Raw genomic sequence first — 19,423 nt, forward strand, 5'->3', positions numbered from 1 at the left:
GCACTTTATAATATACAATACATTGATATGATATAGATAGAGATAACAGTCCCCCTGAATTCAAAATAAAGATTGTGAGACACTAAAACGCAATATATTTATATCTCCTCATAAAATATATATGTGAGCTCGTGTGATGGAGAGAGAATATGAATTTAGTCTTCTCCAATGTTTCAAAGCATGCACTTCTGTTGTTTTATCTTTGATTCTCTGTAATTTAGCACTGAACGTGTAAGGCACTTTAAGGAGAATAACGACTGGTATCTCACCCTACGAAGCACAAAAGCGTCTAGCTCCTTTCTGAATGAAGTATTGTATTGACAGATAAAACCAACATGGAGACAAAGATTCAACAATTTGTACGCATTAGATAGACAATTATGGCTTCGAGATGCTACGTTATTATTACAATACATTTGTATATATACGTACATACATGTATATTCACAAAAAAATAGTTTTTGGTAAAGAAACCATGACCCTAATTCTGTCTCTTAACTTGTTCAGTTGTTTGTCTTATCCTTTTCAGATGACAGTCCTTACTTTAATGGTTAGCAAAAGTACCGTATCGATTAAAGACTTAGTTGGAAGTTTTCTGAAAGTTATTACGGTCGAGTATATTTTCATGATGTCTTTATCTACATCAAAAAATAATGAATTGCAATTGAAAAAAAAAATGAAGTCATCGCATAAGTTTCAAGTTCGATAAGCTCATAAAAGGAAATTGAAACGAGATATGTGCAGACGTGGTTGACATGACTTTCATAATATGCTGACAAAAAGAGCATGGGGTGTGTTTGCCGATGATACAAACTTATTTATTTTTCATTTGATCTTTTTGATATAATATTGTAGTTCCATGTAAATTTTCAGGAGTTTTCGATGACGGACTAAAATTTTCCAAGATGTCTTCTCAGTTTGTATTTTCATCTCTTGAATACGGAAATTCTTAAAAAGGATTGAACGAGTCTATGGGATTAATTGCATGAGAGCATCTGCTAATACTTGATTTGCAAATTGATACATGATATACACCATGTAAGATTAATTTGTTGAAATCTATTTAGCCAAATCGGTCTGCTAGAGTTGTGTATATTAATTGAATTAATTATCAAACACTTATGCCAGAAAGGTTTCATTTATTTTTTAAATTGAATATGAGTTTATTTTCTCGTATTTGAGTAGTAAAATGGCTGGATTGATACCAATGGGATTATGTCAAAGTGTTCCTTTATTAATTCATACCTTGTACTCGAAAAAAAAATATCGAATCAATTACTGGATAATATAAACTGTAAATCTATCACAATACATTTTCAAATGAAGCTAAGTCTAAATATTAGTATGTCAAACATTCTTATCATTAAAAGTTAATTTCTTAGTAAGAATTGAATATGAATAAATGGGATGGTCAGAGGTAATTTTGAATATCATCTTTACTAATTTGTAGATCCACTACATGAAGTCTCATTTAAAGGTTAAATGCGGTGACACGACATTTTCCCCTGCGACAAATGCTCCGGGCTTAATTTTGTCTAGGATGTAGGGCAGGGTATAGTGCTAAACCCAGAGTTTAAGTTGGCCATTCGATTAGTGTGTGAAATTTAGAGTGGAGCAATTATCACTGGAGCAAATGTCTTGGAACCGTTAAACACATATCAATTTCCTTATTTTGTTCCCTCCCCCAGTGTTTTGAATAAGACTCCACTCACAAAATTATTTAAAGGGGTAATGATGCGCGTCGTTTGCATGGTTGGTAAATTTTAAAAATATACTTTTAATAATAGAATTCATATTAAATATTAGGAGCAGAGAAAAATATATTTCCCCAATATACAGTATATTACAACTTATCTTACAATTACAATTCACTCTAAGAATAAGTACTAAAACAATTGTGAAAGTCCACATTGTGTATGCTAATCTAATCTTGTGACAACTTCTTTTCTGCAAGCTATGCATTCAACATATTATTATTATTATTATTTTGAGATATCGCTAACAAAATATAATAGGCTCACAAAATATATATTACATTTTATTCTTTCACGTCACAATGCTTTAATGGTCAGTTAGTACTTAGCAAGGACATTTTTGTAATTGATACAATCAAACAAATAAGTTTAACTAACGATTTTACATAATGGGAACTGAGGTTATTCTCCCAATCAATCTAAAAAACAAATGAAAATTATAAGTAGCTGTTGTAATAAAAATGATATTGGACATTTACTCGGCAAACATAACAACCGAACATACCTAACACAATGTATCCTTGTTAATTTTTTTCCTCCTATCACAATTGGCATGGAAAGAAGGGAAAGAATATGGAATCTGGAAATATTATTTGATATGAACACATCTGGATATTTCTTTGGCATACCAATAAAATGCATTAGTAATCAATTCCTTTGATACTGGGGACCTTCTACGCTTTTGCAGAAAATACGGGCCATATTATGATTTTGACACGTTTCTTTGGTGTTTATTTTCCTAATCTTGATATAATAATGTTGGATTATCAGCACGGCACCGAGCAATTTATTATTTTGAAATTATACATAAATTTTTCATTAAATTTAGGTTATGACTTGTATAAAAGGGAATCATTTTTTTTTTACATTGAATTTCATCATTTACATTTGGTGCAAGACTTTTCCTTTACTCTTTAGTTTTGGTTTCCGTATTCCAATTTTCATCACTTCAAAGTCAGAGTATATTTAGGAAGTAACATCACATGTGATGAGCTTTTGGAAATCCTAGTTCTTATTATGACCCCATACTGCAATAAGTATTACTACATTGTTACATGAATTAAGACACATTAATATATTCTTTAGTTGATTTGGAGCCGTCGCAAATATACATAATGTAAATTACGTAAAGCAAATAATGATAATTTTTCTTGTAAATATTTTTAGCTTTAATAATTGCTCAGATATTTGTGAAGAATAGTATAGGAAAAGAACACAGATAACACAACCTTCCCAAATAAAACCTTTGGGAAATAATAAAAATGACTTTGAGTTCCAGTTCTTTTGAAATCTCTTAAGCTGAAGAACTCAACCAAAGTTTTTTAAAATATCCCAAAAGTACCAACATTTATATGCATGAATTAGAGTGACCTAAACCTTCCAAGAGAGTATGGTTATATGAAAATAATTCAATGTAATTCATTGTTCAAAGGTGCACAAACGGGAGATATAGTTTGCTCTCATCGACTTTGGGGATAAAATAATTGGAAAGATGTAAGATGGGATTCTGTTGTTAATAATAAATGACAAATTGCAGAACAATAGACATAGTCTTTATCGCAGTTTACGCCATCTGTGCAAGTGGGTTTGGATAAGCTGACACGGCGCAGTAAAAATTAATGGATTAATAAATTAGATATACGATGATGCTAACGAGATAAAGATATAATGATGCTGGCAGCTTGATAGCACCTAAATGAAAAGCTAATAATCTCAGTCGTTAGATGCATCTGGCTTTTCGATATTCTCTTTTATCACAGAGCATTATCTCAAAATATTATTAGACCATGCCCTCTTCTATATCACTCTGATTAAAAAAAAAATGTCCGTACAATCTTGAGGTGTCTCCCGTAAAATCTGCCTACAGTTTTATAGTATTTGACAGTGGGATACATGTAATATTACATAGAACATATTTTTTTCTAACGTAAATTAAAAATGACTGATATAAATAGAGTTTTCCGTTCCTTTTTTTTTTGAAAGACAACCGAAAAGAGTAAAACAAATGAAGGTTTTGCATGCTTTCTAGCATGGTCGATGTCTTTCTCTGTCATTTTGTCGGTGACTGTATTTCTTGCTCCCAATCCAACTTTTAAATAGGATTCCAAGGTTTATTTTCACGTTGTTTCTTTGATGAATCCCCATAGAACTGGCAAGATACCTTACAAAGATAGAGTTATAGCATTGTAACTATAAGAAGTTTTCAAGCTCCGCCATCTCTGCCTTCTGGATCAACTGCAATAAGAGACAAACAAATGAAAAGGGGGCATTGCATGCGAGAAAGACAATTCTAAAATATTGTTTGAATAATAAATAAATTAATGACAACGACACTCAGCTTAGTGTGGTTAATGGTCTCATTAAAGGTAAAACATAATGCATAAAGAAAAGTAATAAAGATATTACATGTTTGTGAATTGTGTGGGTTTGATTGTAGATGCATAACGTGCCTGTGAAGGATATCAAACTTGAAATACCATATAGTTTTATTTCCTCATGATTATTGAAACATTTGCATTTTCATTGCTTAAATCGTTTGAAGTTTAAACTTTTGATTTGCCTGAACTCATTTTGTCATGCCGGGTCATTTGAGAATCCGTAACACTTTCCAACATCCACTCCACTTAATCCACAGGTAGATAAGATCATCGATTATCGTGTTGATTATAGACGCCATGTATACACTCACGTCGGAAGAAATAAGAAAGTGAACTATCCCACTTTTATGTGAGTGAAATAGCTAATGAAACCACGCATCCTTGTCTGGGTGATAGCACCCTAGTTCACAATTCACCGCCAGATAGCACACAATCTGTAAATGATTGATAAAGCATTCACGCATGTATGGGGAACTTTTGACAAATGCCCTCTTAACTATCCTCGACAGAATATACAACTTAATTCAGTTGACAGACACTAAGCATTGATGCAAGGAAAAGTGGAAAATTTGATTAGGAATTAATCTCTGTCATGAATGATTATATTTTAGTGATTCACAGATTTTAAGTAAAACATTGTTATGCATCAAACCTTTTCACCCCGGAACCAGATCAGTTCACGTTAATGCAACCAGTTTTGTTTTCCGTAGAGTCATTTATGTTTGTCTTTAATACATCACTTTAAAAAAGCCATAGCAAACATGATTTGAGTAAATGTGTTGAAAATGAATGGTGTCAGTTTACAGCCTTTGGCGTCCATTTCTATCACCTTGGATAAGGTTCTATTATGTGCTATTCTATTTAGATGCAGTACTCAATAACCTTTCTTTCTGGAATCATTTTTTTAAACCAGGGAAGTTGCATTAATAACAATGTTAGTTTTATATAAATTCATTTGCATCGTAATGCATCTTTTCAACTGATAAATTCCAGAAAAATGCTTGACGGCACACATTTGACACACCTTCAAGTTTGTTTATACTCCCATTTTTTCATTATGATCCTGTGTATTACCAATATGTTTTGATTTGGTTCGGATATTTGCCCTTTCAGTTACTTAACGAAGTATGAACATTTTCATCGTTTACTCTTGTTAATCATATTCATTGAAAATACTTCATGCGGTCGAATTTATAAAACCACATCACCTACACAAATATCAGTCCTCCCAAAAGAATACAAATTGTCATATCAAATTCCAAGTGTATGAGAAAGGTCTAGAATTAATGCCCAGATACCAAATCCATCATACCATGTGTAGTGCAACCGGTTTTTACGCATAACCTGATAGATATAGACCTATAATAATCAATCGTCTTGTCACATCAGCCTCTGAGATTTTAGGATGGACATAGAGAAAAGTCTCCATCAGTTACCTGCCACCCTGGTTATTTTGGTAATAGAAGGAAACATCGAAAACACAAATACTCGACCGAACAGTGATCATTGTGACGGTATACAGTCGTGTAATGGTACTTGTACCATTTTCTTAGCTCACGACAGGAAGTGACGTAAAATCGTTTTTATTTGCTTGTGATTTGTCAGGAAGATGTTTCGATATGCTTCGACTGTTCAAAGCTTTAACATATACCATGACCATGACAGTCGTTCTCTAAGGGTTTCACAGGAAGTTTTAAGCAAGTATGTACAATCTATTCCACCACATGCAAATGCTTTCCGAGTTTCCATATTTAGATATTATTCATTTAATAGTATTCATCTAATAATCCCTTTAGCTATTTGCTCACGTACTCATTGATTGACTCAAATTATATTTTTACGAATCATTTTATCAATTATGTATTGATTGCTCATGAAGAGTAAAAAAGGGATAATTTTAATTTTCAGATTTTTCATTCTTGTTCTCTCTCTATTTTAAGGGGGGGGGGGGGTTATTGTGGGTCCATTTGAAACCGGAAAACTCCGATGTTGATTTACCACCAGCCCGGAATCTATATATGTCCACACCAGAGAAGTATTGAAACAGCACCAGTTTGGAATCGAACCGATGCTGTTTTAATACTAATTGGTGTTGTATAAACACTTATCTGGTGTAAGACCAAAACCAAACTGGTGTTGTTTAACACTTCTCTGATGTGGACATAATTCCGGGCTGGTGTTAAATCAACACCCTAGTTTTTGCAGTGAACGAACAAATCAATTTCACCCTCAAAATGCTCAAGTTTGCATTAGAGGTTTAAAATTATTTTCTGCTGCTATAGGTGATGCAACCTAAGTTGCTCAAATTATTACTTACTCTGTATATGTTTCTCCTCCAGGGGAACGGTAAACTGTCCAAAAGTTCCTCCAGATTTGGGGAATCAGCTGAATTCCTTTGATTGTTGTCCAAAATGTCCTCGTATATTATATCATCAATCTCCGAAGATTGCTATAAAATGATAATGAAAAAAGATGTCAATGAACACGTTATTCAATACAGAATGAACAATACGAATCATTGTGCAATTATTATATGCGTAATACATTTTTGGTTTAAATTGAGTTAATTATGCATCTCCCGAATTATCTTTTTTTTTGTCTTCATAAAATATGGACAATTTAGTCCACTTCAACTCTTATTATGTACAAAGCTTTAAATTGTGATTTCTTAAATTTTGAAGTCCATAAACATGATTAGCTGAGTGGCTGATTCTAGACACACCACGTGGTGTAATTTTCCACTATTTTTTTCAACTAAATGTTTCAACTTAACATGCACTTGGCCAAAATACAAAAAGTCAATTAGCGGGTGTCAGTTTCTCTATAACGATCAGAATGTACACAGCCCTTAGACATGACAAACATTGTTGAGTGTTTCTCGAGAAATGAAACATATTACCACTTTACGAAAAGTAGACTATATATTTATATCTTTCAAAGCTCTAATTAATTATGGGGAAATTTTCACCACTGACTGTACGTTATAGCCAGGACTGCCAGTTTTTCTGAAAATATTTTGACAAAAAATTAATGCGTATGGTCAAGACTTATATCCAATTAATTGAAGAAATGAAGGGTGATAATGTATAAAGCACGTATATCATTGAAGGTAAGTGTGAGGACGAACCTCTTAAATGAACTTTTGTTAACCATGAATTCGGATTTTTTTGAAACAAAATAGTTAGTACTTTTGTAGGTCCTAAATATCCACTAGACAATGATCTCCCCAAATACAATGAAAATATAATCACAGACATGAAATATAAGTTAAAAGAAAATATAACGATATTCAGATATCAATGATCCGGACACATACTAGTAGGCACACTTGTCCATATGAACCCATTCACACACCCACCTTTAAAATACCCACACATATCAACGTTTATTGTGGAAATCGATGACATGTTTTACAGAAAAATAAGTATGCCACCTAGCACTTTTGTGTCACTATGGTTCTCGTACATCGAGAATCATTGTGAAATTTAATCAGACATGTTATACCATTTCGAATCGAGTTTAAAAAAAATAAGTTTACCCCTTTGGACAAGACCATATAATTTGGGAATTCGTACAGAGGATATCCTGGGTGTACTGTTCGTCCTCACTTTGAATGTGAAGTTCGTGTGCGTGTCCTCATTTTCATCTAGATAAGTTTGTTCGTCGCATACACAGACACGCACACCCACCCACCCTCACACACGCACACTCACACAAACACCCACCCTCACACACACACATATATATATGTATATATATATATACATTATATATATATATATATATCTATATATATATATATACATATAGGCATATACATACATATATATATATATATATATATATATATATATATATTACATTAAACATATTCTGTGTGTTTGTGCGTGTGTGTATGAATTCTACATTTCTTTTAGGTCCATACGATGTTCAAGGTCAACGAATTACCCCGCAAAGGAGGTTAATGCTAATTGCACTTAGAGTTTTCTGCATGTAGGTAAAAATATCGATGGCATCTCCTGTCAAGAAATATATAAATGGATGCGTTTTGACCTGGTGTTTGCCGAGTCCCATTTACATTCATAAGAACGTAGCGAAGTTATATACTCAATAGTGAGACATGAAGATGTGCCCAGATGAAATCTCTTGAAACACCAAACGTTATTCAAGGCATGAAAACCGTCGATGTGGGGGAGTTGTCCATTGAGAATCAATACAAATTTTCTATATAAAGGCACTACTACTTAGAGATTAGGAATAATATAATATATTGAACAATCTGCCATGCTGCAATCAATCACAATGCTTAAACATTCATTTTATGGTTACGGCCACGTTAAGTAAGTTTTTTGTTAAAATGTCTTAAGTTTAGGTAAATCTCCGAAATGTTTCTCGCTCCTGCAGTTTATTATAATCATAATGAATATGTTGTCCTTACTCTTACTGTGTGGATGGTATGGAATAAAAATGTGTGTTTTTGTGACTTTTGGACGATAATTTCAGTTTATTGGTAATAACCATTTCTAATGGATTGCATGTGGTGAAAATTCAGGAAATATGTTTGTTTTTAGCTTTTAGTACTATGTAACCACTAGATACTTGTTCAAATTACCCTTTTAATAAGAACATGTCTAAAGTAAATAAAGGCGCTAAATGTTCTAAAATGTAAAATTACAATTTTCACAGAGAATTAACGGATAAAGAATGTAGCGGTAAACACACTTAGACATAGAGAACAGAACAATTATGTACAATAATAGAATTTTAAACAAGACCCCAGTTCATATTATAAAGAGTTTTTTCCCCAAAGTATTAGACACGTTTAACTATTGTGAACAAGTATAGACAAATAATAATAGATACTAATATATTCAAAGCAATTTCATTGATGATAGATTATCATTGACGAGAGGAATGGTTGAATAACAACTAGATCTGCCTCTTGCAGTGTAATTATCAATCCAATGCGTTGATTTTAATTGTATTCAAGAATTATAATTTTCAGACTTTTCCAAATAGGTAGACAGTAGAGGCGCAAAATATTAGACCGATTCATTAAACCAAGATATGTGTCTGCATTAAAATATACCTGTCGGGCACCCCTTGATCAACAGTTTATAGCATTATATTCAGCATCCGTCGCAGACCATAACATTGATTTCTCAACATTTATTACATTGTACATTTTAACTGGTAAAGTAAACTTAGAAGAGAATCACCAAGTTTGCACATTATTTTGATGTGTAGGCATCTTAAATTTCAATCAATGAATCTTCATTATCGCATCACCTTCATGTAGGCCTAGCCCTTCGGTGTGTGAGAAGAATGAAGTCATTCCGTGCGTAAGCATGCTAACCCATTGAGAAGATGGGATTAAAGAGGGGGGGGGGGGCCAGGGGATGATCATTATAAACTCGCCTGCTAGATTTTTGTTCGTTTCATGATACTCTACCAAATATTACTTTCATCTTATCTGTCTTTTTGCTCATGTTTTCACTGGTAGGATTCTTTAAAAGCTAATGAGTGGAGAAGGCACATGATGCATGGTTAAGTCCTATTTTATAAATAAACAATGCATATGTTATCAGAGGATAAAGGTACACAGCGTGGAAATGTGCTTTATATGTGACAAATTGTACATGATAGAACCAAATCTGAATTCATTGTCACAACGGTGGATGCATGATCATGGGACGAAATAAAAATCCGCACAGTGCGAAACTTATATTAAAGGAGGGGTGGGGGCGGTCTAGTTTCCTGCGATGTACTGATATACATGTAGCTCAAGTCTTTTTTATGGTCTTGATAAAAAAAGTTTAAATGTATTATAATTTCTGCGTAATTCAAATCACAATTTCTACGGACTTCTACATTTTCTCATATTCTCATATATACTGTATATATGTTTTTATTTGAGTTTGTATTGACAGTTATATATATATGTAACCGATTCTCAGAATATTCAAGTCGGGAAGGAGGTTAAACATGTTAAAACGATTAAATTTGCTCTCTCTATCACAGGCAGCCAGGTTTTCTTAGAGTTGCCATGAAATGTAATATGTCTGTCTTTCTTTTGTATTTATAATGTTTGAACATGCCAAATTAAAAAAAAGAAATGCTTATGATAAGAATAACAATGATGTTAACAAAAATCATGATAATCATATTAATGATAATTGTTATCATTATGATCGTCACTTGATTTTTTTTCGCAAAGGTGGAATGTTTGGAAGCTAACTGTAATGATTTTGTTTTTTTAATGGATGATTTATTGCGGGGTGTGCTATTTGTTACGGTTCAATAGTTCTATTCAACATTTATTTCCAAAGAGAAAAGCGTTAATACATTTATAATGGTTACAATACAGTGGTGGTAGTAACTCAGGAAGCAGAGCTTGTGATGAGTGCACCGTGACACATAGACAAAGACATTATACATGAAAAAACTTGTCCATACAAATTACATTACATAACAAGGGAAAAAAACAAAAACGGTACAATCAAACAACCCTTTTGTCGACTGGCCTCAGATATTTCACAAATTCAAATATAAAAGTAAATCATTACATGCTCCCTGTCAGAAATGATCTATATTATCTTACGGGAGCATGGGTAGTATAATGTCTCTCCCCCAAGATCTGCTTCGAAATATTATCTTTTCATTCAGAGGGGATGTGACCCCCTTCATCCATGCATAGGCACCACTAGGGCCGTCGCACTCTTAGCAAATCACTCCACCGTAGAGTTGAATCTATATCTCCATTCATTATCAACGGATTGTCCCCACTGCCACCCTTTTCTTACACATATTTCAGTATCGCCATGTATGGTTCCACTGTCAATCAGCACTGTTTTCTACATTTACTTGGTAAGCATGATCTCTTGACTGTGCGCACCACATGATATTGCCATATATCAGAAGTGGGTACAATGTTACAATTTGAGATCGAAGTGGAACGGGCTTTTTGGGAGTAACCTATTTCAGCAGGACCATATATTCACTGAATTGCAGTGTCAAGAATATCGATATTTGAACAACCTTTTTCATCCTTTCACACAATTAAATGATAAATCTTCACTCAAAGGTACTACTATTTGATATGGGCGAAAAGTAATAAAATAAAAGCCAAAATACGTTTCCGATAAATAAAATTTTATAGGCACTTAAGTAATAAACCCATATTTGATTATACTACTGGTAAAATGATGAAAATCAAAGGTAATGGGTGAAAATGATGTCATTTTTAGAGTTTTCTTTTCATTTTTTTTTTATAATAGAAGAAGGGGCCAATAATGTCAAACGATCATTACGTCTTTGGTATTTCATCATAAATATAAATTATTTCCATTTTTGTATACTTGATGAGAAAGAGAATCTTCATCAAAACAAATTATAGTAAATTTGCAATGATCATTTTAAGTTTTTCATGATGAATCAAACAATTTTTTACACGATTTGAGAGAAAAAAAAGAAATTTGGAAATGATCCACAAATTACATTGAATACACACACAAAAATATTTTATTTGCTTTTACCACTCGTGTTGTTAATTTTTGTTTTACGTTATTCAAGTTTGGCCATCATTGCTTTAGCTAGCAGCTATATATATATATATATATACATATATATGTATATTTATATACACATATATATATGTATATATATATACATATACACACATATATATATGTATATATATTAAATCTGTCCACTTGCATGTGGACATCGTTTCTTTCTTGATGAAGATTAAAAGAGGCAGATGATGGAACAAGTTACTTTGATTTTTGTGAAATAAGTGTTACAAACTTATAAAAAAGTCAAATTTCCAGTGTTGTTTTAATATTATCTATTTATCCAATTTACTTTCTGTTGGCGTGGAATCTGAATGACGGTGAAAACACAAAGCGATCCCGTGGTTTTTCTGACACTTAACGCCAATATAGTTCATCGCACATCCTTCATCTTACGGGAGAGCGCAGATTGAAAGTGGAAACGCCATTACTTGTAACCAAACCGTTTCAATTGCCCATTAACGACACCTTTATCTTTGAAAATGATCTTATGTGTCTTAGTTAAGCGACAGACAAGTTTTTACTTCCCACACATTCACTTAAACCTATCCCCACGCAGACCGAAAAGAAGAACTGTTTGCTCAATCAGTATTTCTTCATGACAAGTACGTAAAAAATAAATAAAAATAACAGCAATAAAAGGATTTCATAACCACATAATTTACATCAGTAACATGAAGACAAACTATAAACGTAATATTGTTGTATAAATGATTCTCTTACCTTCAGTATATCTGGTAGTATTTGCTCGGATCTTGGACTTTCAGCTCGTCTTTCTGGTACGTAAAATTATTAAAATTTTTGTGATTAGATATAAAACATGATCTTTTTGCATCAGTATGGGTATAATAAATATGATCTAGTGTTTCCTCTTGTCCATTTTAGATGATAATTCTGTGGTTACTTTTTGACCTCATTCTTTAAAAACATTGTGCTAATTCTTGCCTGATATAGCAACTTTACTTTGATCACATAACCTCCCTGACAATGGATCGGAGAACAACGAAAAAATAAGAAACCATTAACGATTTGCACGAAATCAATAAAAAATGACAACACCCATGTGCTCAGTAAGTGGTTATAACACATTTTGTAAAGCCGTATCTCTGACCTTATTGAGAGATTTGGTTTACTACACTTTTACCTTTAGGAAAGCTTTTCGACAATTGTTTTAAGCTTTCTATTATTTTCCAGCTCAAATACTAAAATGCTCGGGAACTTTCTCTCTGTGTAGTGTGTGAAATCATACCCCAAACGGTGAATAATACTTACTGCTTTGGTAGATTCGGGCGCATTTTGTCCAACATTCTGTAAATAAGAGGTCCAAACCACAATGAAATTTTTAATATGGTGAAAATGATAATTTGTCACATTGAACACATCGTTAACTTAATATGCAATCTATTTCTTTAAGTAAACGTATTCTGCGTACACAATAATGTAACTAAATTTGATTTTCCCCACTAGAATTCTGGTAAAGCAGGTGTTTTTTTTATTCTTTTCCCCCCATATTTCTTTTATCAACTTGTAATAGAAAGAATTCTAAATTTCCACTATAAAAGTGGTGACATTCACGACAGTTTGAATGAAATCAACTTCATATTTAAGCAATATCATTCCGGAAAGCCAGAGAAATAATGATCATATGACTTACTCTGATTTCCCGTTCTGCATTTACACGCTGTGGAATCTGAAATACATAAGGAAGATAAAAACAGATGTTGGTTATTTTCATTTCTATTTTTTTTCTGTTTGGATTTATCATACGTGGAAAAATGAGCAAAGACATCCTGAAACAAATAGGCCTACTTGGTAGGAATTGAGTAAGTTTGGAACACGAACCAATCAGGGAGTTCCTTTGTAATCTTCCAAACCTAATTATTGGGCCCAAGTGTTGTTCACATATTGACTATATGACGTGTTCTGTTGGAGCATTGCAACTTAAAGTGTTGTCACACCTGGTGGGTGTTTCAAATAAAAGTGTTCGTAAGTTACGAGCGATTTAACGACCAATGACTACAAAGGAACTTAATCGACACTAACGAATATTGAAGTACGTGTATGTCATTGTCTCAAAAAAGGATCACTAGTCGTTCGTAAAGTCGTTTGTAACTACTTCATGACACATGATTTTTAGCGATGGTAAATCGACGTACGAATGGAAAGCCGTTTCTTCATTCATTCATATTCCCGGTTATGAAGAGAAAATATTAAGAAAATGCAGTTCTCGATATCAGGAAATGAGATTAAATGAGAAAACGGTTCGCCACATGCTTAAGTATAGGTTATATTTGGGTTAATTGAACAGGACTACTGTTTGATCATGTTTTATCACTGTCCTAGACGTTTTACTCTATAGAATAAAGATACATTTCATATAGTAAGAACAAGTGACATGGGGATCGCATGGATTTTCTGGGCTCTAAATGGAAGTCAAGTAATGGCAGGTGTTTTTCCAAGGTAATGATACCTTTTTCTTATAGAAATAACTATAAAGGAGACATTTGTCTTCAGAAGAAATTGATATCGGTGCACACGTCATTCTACTTTTCTGTTAAAAGGGAAGACAGTCGTGTGCAAGATGACACACTTAAACGCCAAACAAGAAGCGAGGTGAGAAAGGGCGCGCGCTTCAAGTTCAGCCTTAAAAGGGTTCTATCTGTTGGTCCCTAGCGGCGGAAGGTGGCAATATATAGGAGACGTATGTATGGATGAGAAAAAAAGGCTATGAGAGAAGGCTAAGAAATTGGAGTGCAGATAGATGGAGATAAGAGAAATGGGAAAGATTATCAAATACATAAGATAGACGGGGGGAGGCAAAGATTATTTAAAATCATAAATACAATATTGAAACGGTAAGGAGAGGGATAGTAAAAAGATTTGGCTTAGGGAGGTATAATACTAAACGAGAAAAAATCACTTCATTTATCAAAAAATGAATGAATGGTATCATACGATTTGTGATATAATCACAAAATGTCTATGATTTCTATGATTTCTGGTTTTTCTCCATTTACCAATATAATCTGGCACACATTTTGAAACATTGTATATCTTACAGGCTCTTTTCTATGTAATAGAAATGAAGTCTGTAGGATCTTTTTTCAGTTGTACAGAACATGCGATATAGGCATAATATCTATTTTCTTCGAATCGGTTTAGTATTTGAACATACAGATTTTCTATGCTTAAATGCTAGCGCGATATTTCTAATGAAATATAACCCTCTGTACACTGTTCCCGTTATTTTAAATGTTTCTCTCATTCACACGATACAGGGAGAATTGGTAAGGAAAGGTTATCGCGGAGATCACCAAAGTCAGGCTCTTTCTGGAAATTCCCATCTTAAAGCATTTTTTTTACTTCAAATAAAATTCGATACCCCTTTCAAAAGAAAAGTCCTTCTTTTATTACACTGATGATCTGTAGCGATTTTACCAGCTAATGTGTGAGTGTTCGATGATAAAGACTCCCTTCGTCTCTCATGCCGCTCTCCGTCTTATTTCTTCTTCTTCCTCTAAGATGAAAGATTGCTATTTTAGTTCTGTTCTGCGTGTGTAAAATGTCGTTCTACATTAAGCTATTCGATACTATAATGCAGAATGTAATTGGAATCGAAGTTCCAAGGTTGTAGTCGATATAGGCATTGATTACATGCATGAAAACACAATATATCAAATGAGGGTAGACGTCGATCATTTTATGAGGATATCATTTTCACCAAATTGGAGGCAAATCAACACAGTATGAAAGGGCATCGGAACATTATCGTTTCATGATAAAATAAGTTCACAATTTGTGCTGAAGTTTAACCATTTTATGATGCTTCTCAACAGTATCTACATTATTTGGGTACATTTTTAATGAAAAGATCAGATCAGAGGGGGCGGTCGAGCCGGCCCCGCCCCTCTATTTTTGGGGCAACCTGCAGAAAAAGGTGTCTTTTTTAACTTTAGATGAACGCTTAAAAACAGAAGAAAAGTAAGATTGGAGGTATTATACCCATGGTTAATTTACGGCCTTGTAACGGCCGGTCCGACCCCCATATGTCTACTTGCATCTTAACCTAAGGTTAAGTTTTTGAAATATCATCATTACTTTTAAAATATATAAACCTAGTTCATGAAACTTACACATAAAGGTAATGGAGTATCACTCAACACTTCTTCCGAGTTTCAAGTCACATGATTAAGGTTAAAGGTCATTTAGGTTCAATGAACTTTGGGCAGGTTAGGGGTATTTCTTTAATTTCCATCGTAACTTTACATTTGTATAGAGCTAGTTCATAAAACTTGGACATAAGAGAAATCATGTATCATTGAACATTCTGTGCGAGTTTCTGGTCACATGACAAAGATCAAAGGTCATTTAGGGACAATGACCTTTGGCCATGTTGGGGGTATTTGTTGAATTACCATCGTAACTTTGACAGTTTATGGATCTAGTTCATGAAACATAGACATAAGGTAACTAATCAAGTATAAATGATTGTTTTGCACACATCTTAGATCACATGATCATGGTCAAAGGTCATTTAGGGTCAATGAACTTAGACCATGTTGGGGGAATCAATATCGAAATCTTAACCTAAGGTTAAGTTTTTGAAATGTCATCATTGCTTTTAGAAAATATAAACCTAGTTCATGAAACTTACACATAAAGGTAATGATGTATCACTCAACACTTCTTCCGAGTTTCAAGTCACATGATTAAGGTAAAAGGTCATTTAGGGTCAATGAACTTTGGGCAGGTTAGGGGTATTTCTTTAATTTCCATCGTAACTTTACATTTTTATAGAGCTGGTTCATAAAACTTGGACATAACAGTAATCATGTATCATTGAACATTCTGTGCGAGTTTCTGGTCACATGACAAAGATCAAAGGTCATTTAGGGACAATGAACTTTGGCCATGTTGGGGGTATTTGTTGAATTACCATCGTAACTTTGACAGTTTATGGATCTAGTTCATGAAACATAGACATAAGGGTAATCAAGTATAAATGATTGTTTTGCACACATCTTAGATCACATGATCACGGTCAAAGGTCATTTTTGGTCAATGGACTTAATTTTTTTTTATTATCATGTGAATCTTTTCCTTTGTGAATAATCATTCAATAGCTGTTTTTAAACTCAGCACTGCTGCTATATCGAATCGCGTAATGTAGGCGAGATTGCCAGAGGCGTTCCACTTGTTTGATAAAAATGATTTTATTGTTGAAATATTCATTGTCTTCATGGCTAACTGCAAACAGTCCTTAACAGGTCCATTTCGATCAGACCAGAACATATATTAAGAAATTTATGCTCGTGCTTCGCGCTCGCAGGAATTATCTAGTTAAAAATGCATCTTGTTCAGGATCACAAACATTGCCCGAAATGTTCAATTTTCAGAACAAAATACGTAAAGATTCCAAAAATTTTAGCTCGCACTTGCAATATCTAAGTATGGTTTATGAAATTAAATATATTTATGTTTTAAAAGAATAGAGCTAAGAAATAGGACTACACCTTCAAATAAACAAACAATTTTTTTTTTCGGCTGCCCATTGGCGAAAGCTATATCCGCCCCTGAAGATGTTAATAACAATATTGTACCGTCTGTGCGTGTTCAACAATGTGCATTTTATAAAGTAACCTTAATGCAGAAGGAAGCAGGACTAGAAGAGTCGAGGATAATCCAAACCACTGGTGGCCTCTCAAGTGCAAATTCACCCACTCCGATTTTTCTTAGATTTAGGGAAGAAAATTGTAAAATTATCAAACGTAATGATAAATCACTCGTAAAATATTGACCAGTAAAGTAAACATTCATCTGATTTTATCGAGATATATGTATCAAGCATTTTCATTTATATAAGAGGAAGTGATCGAAACTCTTATGATATCATTCCCTTCACATTTGACATGATTTTATTGCTGATAAATATTGACACATTTGGAAGGTAATTGGAAAGATAAATCACCTTACAGAATGCATGCCATGATGAAGTAGATAATACGAATGAGAGAAAATTCTATCCTCATTGTCATCGCCAACACAAACCACTATTAACTTGATCATCTCCATCATCATCGCTTCAAAGCTATCGGCACAAGTACGTGACCACCACAGGTAGAGGAGGTGCGATAGCCCTCTTAACATACTTAAAAAACCTCCCAATCCAGTGATCTGGGTCCAAAACCATCTTTCGTGCACACGACCTTTTGTAGGATACTTTTCATTATCGGTTTCCTCAGACACAACAGGTCTCAAATATAAGCTGTAGGTCATATGGCTGCTCACAAAAATACTCTTGCTTGCTTTGCAGAAGGGTAAAAATTTTAACCACTCACTTGCTATACAGCAACATACGACAGCTACCACAACATAAACACAACACCAACATATCGCATCTACCACATGGTAAAGCTGCCGCTGCCTCAGCAACCATTAATCTGTCAAAGCTATACCACAACCTACCACCTGAGCGTGCTACGACCACCATTACAACCGAAGTTACCACATCATAACCCTCGAGGTCACCGGTACAGCCGCCACCGTCACCACAGCCACAGCCATTGGTATCATGGCCTCAAACAAATCATTTATACAACTTTGGTGCTTATCTTGTTTTTATTGACAATTATATAAAATGCAATCATTCATCTTTTGGTCATTAGAAAACTAATGTAAACAGCTCACTTTGTTTAATCTGAAAAACAAGCCATGGCATAGTGAAAAAGCCTGTACTTTACTTGAGATTTATGATACCACGGTGGAAGGTACATGCTATTCAGCTATCTGAATATCAATATTCATCAGGTTGTGCTACGTGATTGATATTTCATACGTCAATATTTGACCTCTCATAGCTATTTCCTGTTCACAGACAACAAAGACGTTTGAATACATTGAAGAATTTAAGATGTCGCTTAACTGATATCCAAATTTACAGTTAATAGGGTAAATAACCAGGAAATGTTGTTTACTTCATATGCCGAAACAATCAAATTTAAGCACTATTGTAGCGAGTAAAAAAGGGAAGATTTACGTCATTGCGAGACTTTAAAGAACCTTCCTCAGGCTGCCCTTTTGAACATCATATCACTTATGGCACTTCAATAGGTGAAATTAAACACTTTCTTAATGTTTTTATTCTTCAAAATAATACTTATTTCCTTATTTTTCATTATTGAAAACATTTGCATGGTAATGTAGAAAATAAATTTGATGAATCTGATTCAGATGAGGAAAATGGATTGCATTTGCCTTCTTATGTTGTCTTACTTCAGACAAGAAGAACGCGGCCGAGGAAAACCAATTAAGTATCACGATGATTTTTTTTTACTTTCAATTTCAAAAATGAAAATACGAAGACACAAATGTACCCACAAAAGAATCTCGGGGAGCAAGTCTAGATTGGATAGACAACCCCAAAATAATTATCTAAACTCCCGCCCCCCGCCTACAATACAGGCGCGGATCCAGGAGGGGGCCGAGCCGGCCCCCCCCTATTTTTTGGCAATCTGCAGAAAAAGTGTACTCTTTAACTTGATAGTAACGATGAAAAACAGAAAGAAAGGTAAGAAAGGGGTATTATACCCATGATGTGTAATTTACAGCCTCGTAACGGCCGACCCGAAAGGAAACAAAAGAAAGGTGAGGGGAAGAATTGGAAAATATAATTTATATAAAAATTTTGCTCGCGCTTCGCGCTCGCATTGCCTGTGTAATG

The 19,423-nt window shown here is 33.9% G+C and overlaps 1 protein-coding gene across 1 annotated transcript in view; it reads right to left on the minus strand.

Moving 5' to 3' along the window:
• Positions 1 to 2,031: 2,031 nt before the first annotated feature.
• LOC129255804 (uncharacterized) overlaps positions 2,032 to 19,423 on the minus strand; it is a 94,131-nt gene continuing 76,739 nt past the window's right edge. The window contains exons 3-7 of the mRNA XM_064095921.1: positions 13,358 to 13,393; positions 12,976 to 13,011; positions 12,427 to 12,479; positions 6,450 to 6,581; positions 2,032 to 3,989 (exon numbers count right to left, since the gene is read on the minus strand). Coding sequence (XP_063951991.1) covers positions 3,945 to 3,989; positions 6,450 to 6,581; positions 12,427 to 12,479; positions 12,976 to 13,011; positions 13,358 to 13,393 — 302 coding nt within the window. The 3' untranslated portion in view covers positions 2,032 to 3,944. The remainder of the gene's footprint in view (positions 3,990 to 6,449; positions 6,582 to 12,426; positions 12,480 to 12,975; positions 13,012 to 13,357; positions 13,394 to 19,423) is intronic.

Source organism: Lytechinus pictus, chromosome 3, assembly GCF_037042905.1.
Source record: "Lytechinus pictus isolate F3 Inbred chromosome 3, Lp3.0, whole genome shotgun sequence".
In the NCBI taxonomy this organism is placed as follows: Eukaryota; Metazoa; Echinodermata; class Echinoidea; order Temnopleuroida; family Toxopneustidae; genus Lytechinus; species Lytechinus pictus.